Here is a 14,779-nt window from a genome sequence, read left to right as displayed (position 1 = left end):
AGGCTTTGTCCCTTGCTGCTTATGTCACAGTACAGGGATCTCTGCATGTGCCTGTTTTCAAAACCTGCATGGAACTGTTTTGCCACTGATTCTCTGCACCCTCAAGTGAGTCCTGTTCCCTTTGTGGGCTTCAGTTTTCCTACCTATAAAACAAGGGAGGGGTTACACTTGGTGCCCTCCAAATTTACAGAGGATGTTTCCAAATCTACAGTGTCTAAGTAGGTTTAGGGAAGAAGGAGGAGACCAGCATTACCTGAGAAGGAGGGGCAGGAGGGAGGCTCTTGAGTAGTGAGGAAGGATGCCTACCTATATCAGGGCATTGGTGTCTGAGCTCCTGTTGCCTGGTTAGTGTGAGTCTGTTTAGCATCCTGAAGGCCTTCATTGCTACTTCTCTCTGCTCCTGGAAATAGCTGGAACATTGAACACATGCAGAAGGGCTGCTTCTGACAAGCCTGTGTCCTACCTCTGTGTACCCTGAATGCCAGTTCCCAGTGGGGCCCCAGGAGAGGTATGCATGCAGCGTGGGACATTGATGCCTTTCCCCAGGAAACAGAAGCAGCATGTGCTCCACCCACCTGTCACTCTTCAGGGCCTGGCCCCCTCCTTGCCCATCCCTCCAGGGAAGCGTGCCCTGGAGAAGCCAGGCTTGAGTATGACAGGACTTGCATGCCATTTCTGTGAATCACAAGCTGCGTCCATGTGTGCTGACCAGGCTGCTGCCCATTTTACAGATGGCACCTTCGGAAGGTACCGTGACGCAAATAGGGCTCCTCTCCCAAGACATTCACCGCCTTACGGTAGGACTCTGACCCTCTCCCCACAGTCAGACTGGTGCCAGGGAGGCCCAGTGAGTTTGGTGTGGTAGTGCACAAGGCCTGGAGAACAGCAAAGAATGGTGCTTAGTGCTGGGGTCACAGCCTGAGCCTGAGCCCGAGCCTGAGCCAGCCCCGAGGCAGAAAGCAGCCCAGGGGCCTTCTCTGTTGGCCTGTTACTGGACCTTGAGCCCTTAAGGGCACTGGGGAGGCTCATGGGCTATTAGCCAAAGCCAGCTAAAGCACACTAGATCTCAGGTCCTCTTCCCAGGCTTAGAGATGAGGAAACAAAAATGCTCAGCAACTCTGGATCATCTGTCTCATCAGCCTAGAGCCCAGGCTGCATCCTGTCCTAGTGGACACTTCCACCCTCTGCCCAGAGACAAATGCATTTCCTATCGTGCCTCTGACTTTCTGGGTATCACAAAGCATTGACAGCCTTGTGAGCACATCTGGCATGCCTGAAAGGACAAACTATATTATGGGGAAGAAGCTTGGCCTCAAAAAGCAGTTTTGGAGTGAGGCTCAAGTCCCTGCTCTGACTTCACTAGCTCTGTGACCTGGGGTGTCATTCTCTCCTGAGCTTTGGCTTAGTTATCTGTAAAGCAGGGCTAATGATACCCTCCTTGCCAGGCTTACAGGCAGACTAGAGCCGGCAGGAAAAGGCCAGCCACAGAGCGCAGCCACAGAGCACAGGATTTGTTTTTGAGGACCCATAACTCCCAGGGCCTTTTAGTTCTTGGACATCCCATCACTGAGCCTGTTGGCTGTAGTGTCTGTCCCCATCGAGGCCCCTGCCACTGTACTTTGCTTGTCTAACAAGGCCCATTGGGAAGACGGGACAAGGACAGGGACACACGACTCTCCTTGTATCCAAGGACAAAACAGGGAAGTCTCCCTGACTCCAAACAGGATCAGTTTTATTCAACGTTTTTATGTATTGGCCCACCCATGAAAGGAATCTGAGCACACTTGCCCTTATGATCTAGTCCTTCGGTGGCCTGAAAATAGAAAATTTATTCCTAAGATGAACAATTTATTTTTATCTTAATAGTATTGTTTATTCTGATCCAATACTCAGGGTTTCTTGGGACACTATAAACACTATACAGTTCACCTGCGTCAGATGCAGCCCTCACCCAGTGCCCTCTAGTTCCCATGCAGCTGCCGCAGGGCAGCCTGGACCAAAACTCTGTTAAATTGACCCTTCGGCTGTGTCCTTTTCAGACAATGCTGAGCCAGGACCAGCTGCTGAATGACTCTCGCCTGCCTGCCCCCGACTCTGATGACTGGAGATGACTTTCGTCATGGCCGAGCGCGTAGGGAGGCATGTGTGGGGGTCCAGAGCCTTTGCTTCTGTGGGGAGCTGGCACACAGCCCTCTCTGCAAGCCCAGTCTGGGCTGGCAGGGTGTCTCAGACAGGGTGCCGACAGGCACAAAGCAGAGCTGTGGGACAGGTGTCCAGGGGTGGCCCTAGGGTCCGTGTGTGTCTTCAACCATGCTGCGCTCTTCACCGCAGGCTTCATACCTTTTGTACTTTTATACATGGTCTGCGGACCACTTTTGTGGGAGGGCAGTGAGATATCAGCACGCAGACTAGATGGCTCATGCTATTCCTGGTGACATCCTGGAGGCTCTCACACCCAAGGAGGAGAGCTGTTAATAAAACCTGCTGGAAAAAAGTTCCGAAAAACTGTTTTGAATGTTCTGTCGAGACTGCGTTTTGTGAAATGATCACCGGGAGCTCCCTCCGGGGCTGCTTCACAGGAGCATGCTTTTCCATTCACAGGACTGTGGCCGGGCAAGGCAGGTGTTTAGGGTGTGAGCGGGGAAAGCAATGAGGCCCCTTTCCCACAGCCCTGCCTGACTCTATCTCTCGTCATCTGCAAGGGGTATCTGTGCAACCTCCCAGCTTGGAGCAGAGGCGTCCCCAACACATGCACGCCCTGCCTTTTGCCTCCGCCCAAGCTGACACACAGCCTCCCAGGCCTTGCCCTTGGAGCAGCTCAGGCATAATGTCTGATTAAATAGCTCCCCCAAGTGGAAGGCCCTTGGGCACCTCAAGCTCCATGTTTCCACCTCAACTCACCAACTTCCCAAACATGTCCGTTTCCTCTCCACTCTTTAGTCTTTCCTCCCTCCAGGCGTCTGCTCAGGCCCTTCCCTCACTGGGAAATGCATTTTTCTCCTAGTCCCCTTCATGAGGCAAAATCCTGTCTGCCAAGGCACGGCAAAGAGACCATCTCTCAGGAAGCCTTCCCGCATGATCCAGTTACAGGTCAGCTCTCCCACAGTGCCGTGTCTGCCCTTGAGCCAGAGCACAGCTCACCTTGAAGTTTCCTGTCATCTTACCATACCCGTCCTCACCACAAACTTGGAGCACCTGCTCTGGGCTGGTTCCTGTACAGACAGTCCTCCAATTGCCAAGGAGATCCATGCTCCTAAGTTCCCCGTCCACCCACTCCTTCACATGTGTGTGTTAAGTACTTTCCATGCCAGGGCTAGAGATATAGGCATGAATGCCAAGGTCCCTGCCTGAAGGTGCTTACAGTCTAGTGGAGTACAGACCAGTTTCAAACAAGACTTTGCCAAAGGATACAGATGCTCCAATATTAGTTTCTGCAGCCTAAAAGCACATGTTACCATTTTTAATGGGGGTTTGGGGAAGGAGTCTGAATAGGTTCCATGGAAGAGGTGACACTTGAATTTGGAAAGATAAATCATATTTTCCCAGATATATGCCAGAGGGGAAGGGCATTCCAGGTAGACAGACTTGAAAACAGCCCAGCACAACCTAGGAATTGCCAAAAGTTGGTAGGCTAAAGCAGGGTTTCCTGGCCTCTGTGCTGCTGTCACTTTGGGCTGCGTAATACTCTGTGATGGAGGCTCTCCTGTGGGTTTTAAGACGTTTAGCAGCATCCTTGGTCTCTACCCTCTAGATGCCAATAAACGGTAGATGTACCCCTTCTCTAGTTGACAACCAACATGTCTTTGGACTTTGTTATCTGTTCCCTGAGCAGCAAAATCACCCTTAGTTGAAGAACCACTAGGCGAGACAATCGGGTAGGAGTTGAGGGCCCAGGGAAAGGAAAATCTGACAAAGTCAGCAGGAGCCAAATCAAGAAAGGCCTTGGGAGCCAGACCCTGGAGTGCGTCCTGGAGAGAAGGGGTGGCCAGAGTGGGGTCTCCCTTGAAAACAGTGAAGGATCCCCAAGGAGACACTGAACAGGTGGATGGGTGAGGTTGGCCACCCCTCCCTCCCACCCCCACAGACCTTCTGTGAGGTCATCTCTGTGTTTGGCCACCGGAGGGTAGGACACAGCTGTACTTCAGAGAGCTCCCCAGAGCGCTGTTCTCTCTCTCCCCTCCCCTCTCCCTCACACACATGCACACTGAGTAACAAGTCCAGTGACACCAAGTTCCAATGTGGCCGCCATTATGTCAGTTTTTGTGAAAAGGGGAACTTAGAATAAAACTGGCCCAGGTTTAAGGCCAGCTTTGCCACCCACTGGTTGAATGACCTGGGAACACAGTCTCCAGGCCTCAGTTTCCTCATCTATAATTTGGAGAACAAAATCCCTACAGAATCTCTGGTTGCTTATGAGACTTCTATGAAGCAGGGCAGAAGCAGCTCTACCCACTCACAGGTAACAGAGCAGTACTGTGTCATCCTGGCCATGAACCACAGGGGGCCACGTGGTCACTCGTATCGTTTGGGTTTCATGATACTACAAAGGATTTAAGGCAGTTTCTGGAATCTGACTTTGAAAGTTGAGAAGTTTCTGTGTGTAACCACTCCTACCATGACCCCCAGTGCCATGGAGAGATTCTTGAGAGTTGATGTGACCCCACTTGGAGTTTTTTGGGAATTGCCCCGACACTTGACAGTTCTGACCCCCATGGGTATGCAGAAGCCAACTCACAGGCCAGGCTATGGCCTCTGACGACCTAGCAGGTCCCCCACAGAGCCACGCTTCACGGGCTATCTGCTTTGTACTTGAGTTTATTTCACAAAACCATGGAGAAAGATACTGAAATGGAGCTCTTTCCAGCCTCCAATCTAGGAGGCCCCAGCAGCCAGTCTCCAGCCCCTTAAGCCCTTCTTGTTAGGCCCACACCCAAAAGAGAGAGAACCAGTGTCTGCGTGAGGGTACATGGCAAGGCACTTTTGAAAACATCCCAGTTTAACGTGGTGAAATTGAACTTACTCTGAAACAGATGAAAAGGGACATGCAAATTTCCTGAACACATGGAGGTGTTAGTAGGTGAAAATCATGTCCTGGGTATAACCCAACTTCTCCAGGTTAGGGTGAGCCGCCGTCTGGATCAGGGGTGGTGGGCCACACACCAGGATGAGCGTGGACTTCCCTGGAGGAGGAAGGTGCTCCTTGATCATGTCGGCAGTAACAAAGCCTGAGCTGTACTTCCAGCCTGAAATGAAGCAGACGCAGGAGAAAGCTGTGGGATGCCAGGTGGAGTTCCTGATCCCAGGCCACCTATACACCCACCCTCAACCAGGGAGGAGGTGACAAGCTGCTCTACAAAGGCTTAGAAGTCTGTACTACTGCTCCCTGCAAAAAGCCTCAGAACTAGTAAACAGCCCTCTGCAGCAGTCACCCCAGGTCGCAGGCTCACTGCGGGGACCCTGAAGCCCTGCTGCTATCAGCTGTCAGCATTGATGAGGAAGGAGAACACAATGAGTATACCGAGGTGTGTGAATCAATACAGCCAGCTGGAGTTGTCCGGCAGGGTGTGGCCTGGTGTTAGTGGAACTGCTCAGAATTGCTCAGTCGGGTAGCGCCCTCTGCCAACCACGAAGCTGTATGACAAGCAGGTACAGCTAGGCGCAGTGTGAGATGTGCGCCTGTGGGGTGCTCTGTGCACAGTGGTTGCTGGGATGCTGCCTGGGCTGCAGCAGCTGTCTGGGGGCTCAGCATGTGAAGACTGCTGTTCAGGCGAGGTGGGTGGTGAGGGGTGTGGTGGCCATAAGCAGAGGCGTGAGTGGTGAAGGGGTCAGTGCCCATATTAGATGTGTATGTGATGGTGTGTGGAGTGGGTGGGTGTTCAGAGTGGACAGGGGCAGTGTCCCTTTTGATGTTCAGTGCAGTGTGTGGGGTGCTGCTGATGTATTAGACACCTGCTCTTGATTGCCCTTAAAAGCAGGCCATCCCAAATCCTCTCTCCCTCAGTTTCTCACATTTCCCACCTGGAGCCAGAGCCCAAGGCTTCACCCCCACATCTGACCCTATAAAACAAAAACAAAACAAAGAAACAGAGACCAGTCCTCAAAGTGGTCAAGGGTTGGTGCTGACCCATGGTGGGTGAGGGCACTGGATATCATACCAACAGGAGGCCTGTCCAGGGTGTACCACAGGTCGAACTGGTCTGGGTGAGTCCTGGCAATTTCTTCAAGCTCTTTTCTGACCAATATATCCTCCTCTGTCTAGAAAAGAAGCAACACTAGAAAAGCCCCTCCAGGGCCATCCTGTTGTTCCCTGGACTGACTACACTGGCCAGCATACTCTTGGCCAAAGCTGCTGCCGCTCCAACTGGAATGCTCGCTGCCAACTTTCAGGGCAAACAAGAGTTCTGCTGCTGCTCGTGGAGATCAAACTGTTTGTTTTGTGGATGAAGTTGGTGGTAGGATGTAGGTTCCCATGGAGCTGTAGTGACTGCCTCCAGCTAGAAGGACCTTTGCCAAGCCCTGGCCAGGATGGCTTCACGCAGAGCTCCAGCCCTGCCTCCTACATCTACACTGAGTTCTAGCACAGCAAACCTAACTGGAACAAGCTCAGTGCAGTCCCAGGATCTTCTGGAAGAAATGTAATGGGCTCAGAAAGTCCTGTGATAGAACAGCACTGGATATGTGAAGGAGAGGAAAACAGTCTGGAGCCTCATTTGGGGGAAAGGGAACCAAAGCCAAAAATAACCTGTCATAGGCTCAAACATACTGCACAGAAGGCCTGCACAGAATCTTCATGATTCTCATCCCAGTCATTCCACTTCTGGGATTCTGTTTTAGAAAATAATCTAAAAGTAATCAAGCGTAGGCACAATTATTCATCACCATATTATTTATAACTGAAAACAGCCTGAATATAGAAGTTAGTAGATTATAGTGCAACTTGATAAAAACTATGATGAAAATATTTATAAAGCAGTTTAAAGAGAAGAAAATGCCTGTGTGGTAATGCTGAGTGAAAAAAATGCATATATAAATTATAAATATATAGCATATATAGAAAAAAGATTTAAAAAATAAGTAAATATTTATATTCTGTATTTTCTGAAGTGTCTACTGCGGACATCTGTGATTTTGCACTTAGCAAAAATGTAGCAATACATATTAAGGAAAAAAGGAATGCTTAGTGCTTAGGGTTGGCTGAGGAGACACAAAAGAGTTAAATACATGTAAAAAGCAGGCCTAGACTCAGCTTCTCCAGCTGCCAGCAGCCCTGTTGATCCCACTAAGCCCTCCCACAGTCACAGGCACCCAAGCAGCATGAGCTCAGTCAATGGAGGAGAAATGAAAACAAGAGCCCAGCTCAGCAAACATTCCATCCTACCACTGCAAGCTCAGCAGGAACTGACCTGGTTGGCAAAGATGAGGGACATCCTGGTGCTGTCACTGGGGTCCTTGGTGATGTGGCGAATGAGCTGCAACATGGGTGTGATGCCTGGAACATAGTGAGTGGGCAGCCAGCTTTCTCCCTGTCTCTGAAGCCCACAGTCCCTGACCTGCAGCAAGCTTACCTGCCCCCAGCCCCAGTTATCCTTTTCTCACTTCTGTCCCCAAAACTCAAAAGTGGGAAACAGCCCTTCATTTTGGTTTTCCTTTCTAATGCAACAGTAAGTCAGAAGGTCTTTCTCATTTTCATATGGCAAGATGGAAAGAACACTCTAAGTTCTTCCGTGTCCTCATTCATCAAACAATTAATGATGGGTAAATGTGATAGCTTTAAGAGTGCCTATTACAGTGCCTGGCACATTGTATGTCTCCTTCAAAGACTATTCTCTTCCTTCAGGCAGTCACTTTCAAGGGATGGGGAGAGTCAGACTTGAACTGGATCCAGGCGCTCCTGGGACAGCATGAGTGGGCCTGCCCAGCTTGGCCCCCAGCCTGACCTGAGAGGTCCCCACAAGGCTCCTGAGCAACCACCATGTTAGTTAGGGGAAGCAGGGCACACAGGGTCAGTTTCAAGACCTGTCACTGATTCATCATTCCCACCTTCTACAGCTGGGGGTGAAATCGCTCATGTTGTCCCTTCGAGGATCAAATGACTCCCAAGTCAGAATGATCTCAGGGCTCATTTTCCGGATGGAGCCCCTAGAAGCCTCTTACCTGTGCCCCCAGCAATCATTCCCAGGTGATGGGCCAGTTTTTTTTTAGGCTCACTCGTCTGGTCTGGTCTGATTCCAAGATTCCCTGGAAACACAGAGAATGCTTATGACCTCTGCAGTTCTTGCCTAAGAGACTGCAAAAGATCACTGACATTCCTTGGGACTCCCAGGAGGCAGCTCCAACTAAGGGACTGTCTGCACCATTTTAAGCTGGTGAAGCAGGCCAGGGCAGTCTCCTCAGCGAGTTCTGGCGCCCCAGTGCACAAAGTGGGAATAGAGCCTGAGCCTGCTCAGGGAATCGCAGGACCTTTGGTTCTGAGGAAAAAGGGGCAAGCTGAAGTTAACACAGAGACTCAAAGAGCATTCTCACTCACAGAGGTGAACCAGTGAGTAAATAATGGCTATGTGAGTAAACAAAGGAGCATGGACTCCTCCATCCATTTTTCAGTATTAGCAGGCACCATTTATGTATCAGGCATTGTGCTGGAGACATTGATACAATGACGAGGAAACGCCAAATCATTCCCCTACCTTAAAAAAGCTTACAACCTCATGAAGTGGGTGTGTGAATGTATAACAAGTGTGGTCATTATGCATTGTGTGTGAATGAATAAAGACTAAGGACAACCCCTTGTGACTCAAATCTGAGGCGTGTACGAGAACAATGGAACCATTGAAGGAATCTTCCTCCCGGCTGGGAGCCCAGTATGAACCCCTCCAGTACCTGGCCCATGGTAAAACAAGCGTCCCTTTGGCCCTCGAAAAAAGATGGTGTCCCCGATTTTCAAGTTCTCCAAATACTGAGTCATCTTCCCCCCTTCAGGATATTGGGGGTGTACATTTTTGAAGTAGATCTGAAAAGCAAGGCAGCACTGCTTTCACATTCCCAGACACAATGCCACAGCCACACACAACCAGAAAATGCATTTACTGCTGGAAGCTTTGCAGAGAAAATGTTCTGCTCTCTCAATTGCTGTATGCAGTCCCGGAAGATGAAGCTGCCTTAAGGTTAACTGTAGCTTCACTGCTGGAAAGCCCTGTCTAGGGCATATGTCCCCTCAGAGAAAAAGCACTGCCCCTCCACCCCACCACCGTCAATAGGCTTGAAAGCACGAGGCAGCCAGATATGGTGGGCACTCTTTACCTTTATAATTAGGTCCACAAAGCCTCTGTCATCATCACTGGAGACAGGCGTGTAAGCCCTGACCACCAATTCATTATCAATTTTCGCCAAGAGCTGGACATAGTTACCTATAGAAAAGGCATCAAGCACTGAGTCAAAGCATACTTAGCTTAAATAAGGCCCAGGGATAAAGGACTGAGCTTCAGTGAAGGCAGCAAATACTGGGGCAGAATGTTAAGGGGGGCGGGAAGGAGAGAGCAGGGAAGGAGCCCCAATATGGGATGCCTGGATCCTAGGCCTGCGCTGCCTCACTGTGCTACCCTAGGCAAGTCACTTCACCTCTCTGGGTTTTGGTGTCTTCATCTGTAAAATAGGGATGATATGTCTGCCCACCTGTGATCATAGTATAACTGCTTTTGGAGCAGGAAAAGATCATTAAAGTTGGAGGGTGAGTATTAAAAATTACAGAAAGGGGTCAGACATGGTAGCTCACCCCTGTAATCCCAGCCCAGAGGCGGGTGGATTGCTTGAGCTCAGGAGTTTGAGACCAGCCTGGCCAACATGGCGAAACCCCATCTCTACAAAAAAATACAAAAAATTAGCCAGGTGTGGTGGTGCACACCTGTAGTCTCAGCTACTTGGGAGGCTGAGGTGGGAGCATCACCTGAGCCCAGGAGGTTGAGGCTGCAGTGAGCTGAGACCGTGCCACTGCATTCCAGCCTGGACGACAGAATGAGACCCTGTCTCAAAAAAAAAAAAAAAAAAATTACAGGAAGGAGTATTGTCTATTCAAGAAAGATATGTGGCCTTCACACACTAATTTCTTCCTAAACTGGATGTATCACTGGGGTCTGTGAATAAATTACAACTACTCCATCTGTATCCTGGTATTAGGCACAGAGCAGGCCTGGGCTCATAGATACTATAGGGTCCTAGGATTTGGGTACCCATGGAACAAATGAAGCAACAATATCATGTCTTCCTGGCCTATGGCCCTGTGAGGAGTAGCAGTGAAGTTTTAAACCAAGTAACTCTGCCCTTCCTGGGTAGAATTCAATAAAGCAGGTATGGCCGGAGACCTATGGATCATGACTACATCCCACTGTCAGATGATACAGTGGGCAGCTACAACCTGTTGGATCCAAAATGTGAGACTCAAATTACTAAGGCAATTAGTGGCGGGGACAGGAGTGCAATCAAGAGATAAAGTTTTGTAACCCTAACCCTAACCCTAAACCTTGACTAATTTCCTGTATGTAGTCAGTTTCTACTCCCTCAGTTTCTACTCGCTCAGAAACTGAGTGGACTACATACAGGAAATTAGTCAAGAGACAAGGAAGATGGAACAGAAATATGGATAGAAACCAAGACCTAAGGTGCAGGGAGGAGGAAGAGGCAGGAGGAGAAAAAAGGAGGCAGAGTAGGCACTAGAGGGGTTGCTCCCTGAAGCTGATTCAAGGGGATGAGCCAAGTCTTTGAGGTGCCAACACTCTGGACTCAGAACAGGCTCAATGACTCTGGTCATGGTCCCTCTGGGCACCAGGGATATGCAGGAATAAGTGCCTGAGACACCTAGCTTCCTTCTGAGAACCTGAAACTGGAAACCTGGAAAGGCTCCTTCATATGCAGCCACCTAGGCCTGGCCCAAGGGTGTCCCCTTGGGCAAATGGGGCTCCCTGGCTGGTCCTTCAGGCCCTATCTCTAACTGGCTTCACTTCCACTGACCTGGGACAAAGCAGCGAACTCTGAGGCTTCATATTAGACTCTCCCAGAAGCCTCTACATTACCTTGTCCCACTAACTTTGTACGGCCTAGGTCAAGGCTGAGGAGATAGTGGGTCAAGACAGTTTCTAAGAAATTCTATATCTCAAAGTTTTTCATTCTTTTAGGCTTCCTGCCAACAGGACCGGCCTGACAGGCCAAGCAGAGAGCTGGGAGACCGCACGCACAACACTGAGCTCTCATGCATACAGAGGGAGCGAGGGAGCAGCAAGGAGGCTCAGGGGTCCAGCCAGCTGGCTAGAGTGTAATCTCACCCCCTGATGGAGTTGAGGTCAAGGTTTTGTCCTGTGCATATAAGACAAATAGGCCGTGGAGTAGGATCCACCAGGCATGCAAGCAGCACTAGCAAATTATACAAAGCTTCTCTGAATCCCTGATTCTAGCAGTTTTCTACTGCACTAAGACTGACTCAGCTGTCTGGTGGTGTTACAGATTAGAAATGGGATAACTCAACTCTAGGACTCCTAGGGCTGGCCCCTCCTTATGTGGGTCTGAGGCCCCTGCAGAGAATCTAAGTGACCGTGGGGGCAGGGCACACCTGACTCATTCCTGCCTGCCTGCACATTCTGGGCCTTTCCCCTGACCATTGGTTCCTCCCATCCCTCCCTGGTGCACAATACTTTGCAGTTTCTGAATTTTCATATCCATCAGTCACTCTACTTTCACAACAACCCAAGTGAGGTAGACAGGAAGGCCTGGGAAATCCCATTTCATAGACTGGGGCTCAGAGAGGTTGAAGGACTTCCCTAAAGTTCCCCAGCAAGGAGCCTTCCATGAGATCTTAGGCCTTTTGGCTCTAGGTTCAGTTCTTTTCAATGCTCACTGAGGTACCATTCTTGTGTCAGCCCAATTGGAATAATGAAGAAAATAAATTTTCTGTCCCACATCCATCCACCTATCTCCCTGAGCACACAGGCTCAGGAGGAGCATGAGGGCATCTTCCACACCTCAGGACGTGGGAAACCTGTGTTTCTGTTCGGAGAGGAGGGCTTAGCCCCCAGAGGCCCCAGTCCTGGTGATGACCCAAGCCCAGCTCACCTACAGGAAGTCCTAAGACATGGTCAGGCGAAGGCAGTTCAAAGCGGAACCTCCGGGTGTTGTGGCTGATTTTCTAACAAAACAAAACATAGGCAGGTTCTGTCAGCTTTCTAGAAGCTTTGTTGGGCAGGTGAGATGCCTGGGAAAGGAGATCCGTTTGGTGCTATTCCAGCACACGCACACAGGGCAGCAGGGAGTGAACTGGAGGCCATGAGATGACTGTCTGGCTGCCCTGCCATCCCAGCTATCATCCACTTACTGCCTTACACCCACAGGGCTGACCCATTACCTCTTTCTCAATCAAAGGCAGCGGGTACTTGGCTTCAGGGTCTTGTAAGGTGATAGGCTCTCTCTTCCTGGAGTTCATGCTCTTCAGGACCAACACCAGAACAGTGACCCCAATGACGGTGATGGTCAGGAGCAGTGACGGGTCCTGGCAGACACAATGTAAGCAGAGCACCTCAGGTCTTGCCCGCCCTGGACAGGGCAGCTCTCGGGCGCAGTACACCCTCCCCTCACCAAAGGCACAGAAGCTGAGCTCTGCCTGAAGGAAATAGGCAAAGAGAGCCGTAGTGACACAGAAGGCGGCTAGGACAGCCTGTGGCGGACCAGAAGGTAGGGAGGGGTCAGCTCCAGGTCACACAGGAAGGATGTTTCAGGCCCCTGGACCGGGCCGCACACATGGCCTGGGGTGCTCAGGTCACTAGGCCCCTCCTAGCTACAGCCAAAGGTTCACACACTGGAAGTCCCTTCCTCGAGGTGAAGGTGGAGGACATTACCCCTAACACACAATCCGGAATGAGGGGCCCAGTCCCTAAAGACAGAACTAGGGTGCGTAGCTCTAAGAGGTGTCCCGTGACTTAGAGCCTGGGGACTCCCCAACACTCTCCTGGACAGGGCGAGGGGGGCCTGGGCACTCAACTGCCAGAGACTCGGCCAGCCTCCCCGCATCTGTCCCTACCCCACAACGCCGGCCTGCTCCTCTCCCAACGCAAGCCTGACGGGGAAAGTTCCCTCTCCTCCCGCCCAGGCACTGGAGTCTCAGCCCTCACCACGCCTTCCGGAATCCGAGCCGGCCCGCCCCGCTCCCAGCCCTTCGCGGTCCCGCCCACGACCGCTCCCCCGCCTCTGGCTCCGGCTCCCAGCCGCCCGGTCTGACGTTCCCGGCTCTAGCCGGCCTCCGGCCTCTGGCCTCTTTTGTTCCGGCCGTCGCGACGGAGATATTTCTTAAATACTCCATAAATACACCCCGCCGCGGAACCCACCCGGAGTGAGACGCCCAACAGGTCGTCGAACTGGGGTTGGCCGGGGGCCGGAGCGCGGCTCCCCCCGCGGGCCCGCAGACTCGTGGCGCCGCCCTGCAGCTCCGCCTGGCCGACGAGGAACCGGCCGAGACGCGGACACGCGCGCCCAGGAGGGCAGAGGCTCGGGCGGATCCCGCAGGCTGGGACCTCGGCTGCTGGCCCGCACCCCGAGAAGGGCCGTGGTCGGGGGCTCTCACTTGCGAGCCGTTGGCTCTGGGTCAGCCCTGCCCCCAGGGCAGCGCACGATCCTGAGGCTGGCAGGGCGCTGAGCCGGGGCGTCCTCGCTCCTGCGCTGCCTCTCTGCATCCTGGCCCCTTCCCTGCACACGCAGAGCTGCCACACTGAGCACCCCTCAGCTTACTTAAACTCGGCAAGGCTGGAGAAGGCCGTCTGGGGGACTGGGCGGAGGGGGGATGCTGGTGAAGGAAGAATTCAGGCAACTGCAAAGAACGCGTGAATATATTCATTCAATATGCCTCTTGGCCACCTACTCTGGGCCTGGTCCGGGGCGGGGGGTTTTCCGGGTGGGGCCGAAGCAGGGGGGTCGCCGAGTTGAAGACTCATGTATTCATGCGTTCTTTCATTCGCTGGTTGGAGAGGGAGGACGAGGGCCCCGCGCCAATCGGAGGGGAGCAGAACAGTAGGCACAGTTAGAGGGTCTTCACGGTGCATTTTGGAACCTTCGCTGCCCGCTCACCCTTGATTACAGGCAAAGGCAAATTCTTGCCTCAGGACCTGTGTGAAACAGAGACGCCCAGAAGCAGATCCCCACCTATTTGACTCTGCTAGGGCTGCTGTAACAAAGTGCCACAGACTGAGCGGCTTAAACAACAAAAGTTTATTGTCTCACAGGTCAGGGGGCTGGAAGTCCAAAATCAAGGTGTGGGCAGAGTAGGTTCCTTCTGAGGGCTGGGAGGGAGGGATCGTTCCATGCCTCTCCTAGGTTTGTAGGAGAGGGGCTAGGAGAAGGGGCATCTTCTTCCTGTATCTCCATATCTTCATCCCTCTATGTGTGTCCCCTGTGTCCAAATTTCCCCTTTTATGAGGACACCAGTCATGTTCAATTAGGGTCCATCCTAATGACCTTGTTTTAACTTGATTACTTATGTAAAGGCTCTATCTTCAAATAAGGTCACATCCTTAGGTACTGGGGGTTAGTGCTTCAACATAAGAATCGGGGTGAAAACAATAACCCGTAACACTTCACCAACCCTTATCCCCAAAACACACACCACCACAGGCTCAAAAATTCTTGCTGTGTGAATGAATAAACAAACTTAATTTTCTCTCTTTGACTTAATCAAATGCCTTTATTTTTTATTTACCTGTAGGTGCTTGGATATTATTGTCAGATATTTTAATTTTTGACAATGCGATAA

The 14,779-nt window shown here is 51.4% G+C and overlaps 2 protein-coding genes across 8 annotated transcripts in view; one reads left to right on the top strand and one right to left on the bottom strand.

Moving 5' to 3' along the window:
- PPFIBP2 (PPFIA binding protein 2) overlaps positions 1 to 2,494 on the top strand; it is a 143,781-nt gene extending 141,287 nt beyond the window's left edge. The window contains exons 26-27 of the mRNA XM_033206945.1: positions 732 to 797; positions 2,040 to 2,494. Of these exons, the coding sequence (XP_033062836.1) occupies positions 732 to 797; positions 2,040 to 2,111 (138 nt within the window). The 3' untranslated portion in view covers positions 2,112 to 2,494. The remainder of the gene's footprint in view (positions 1 to 731; positions 798 to 2,039) is intronic.
- LOC117081193 (NADH-cytochrome b5 reductase 2) lies at positions 2,349 to 13,913 on the bottom strand. 7 transcript variants are annotated; one of them, XR_004436130.1, is made up of 10 exons: positions 13,362 to 13,854; positions 12,386 to 12,529; positions 12,097 to 12,169; positions 9,298 to 9,404; positions 8,878 to 9,007; positions 8,155 to 8,238; positions 7,404 to 7,489; positions 6,156 to 6,255; positions 5,021 to 5,243; positions 2,349 to 2,481 (listed from the first exon to the last, which is right to left on the bottom strand). XR_004436130.1 is itself a non-coding variant. In XM_033206946.1 (9 exons), the coding sequence occupies exons 1-9, from the start codon at positions 13,704 to 13,706 to the stop codon at positions 5,071 to 5,073; spliced, it is 1,242 nt and encodes a 413-aa protein (XP_033062837.1). In that variant the 5' UTR covers positions 13,707 to 13,913; the 3' UTR covers positions 4,798 to 5,070. The 7 variants fall into 7 exon arrangements, 5 of the variants coding, with proteins under 5 accessions (XP_033062837.1, XP_033062842.1, XP_033062840.1 ...); XR_004436129.1 differs by having other exon boundaries at positions 2,369 to 2,484; XM_033206946.1 differs by lacking the exon at positions 2,349 to 2,481 and having other exon boundaries at positions 4,798 to 5,243; positions 13,362 to 13,913.
- Positions 13,914 to 14,779: the final 866 nt, after the last annotated feature.

Source organism: Trachypithecus francoisi, unplaced genomic scaffold, assembly GCF_009764315.1.
Source record: "Trachypithecus francoisi isolate TF-2019V2 unplaced genomic scaffold, Tfra_2.0 Lachesis_group8, whole genome shotgun sequence".
NCBI lineage: Eukaryota > Metazoa > Chordata > Mammalia > Primates > Cercopithecidae > Trachypithecus > Trachypithecus francoisi.
This window is presented reverse-complemented; position numbering and strand designations above follow the sequence as displayed.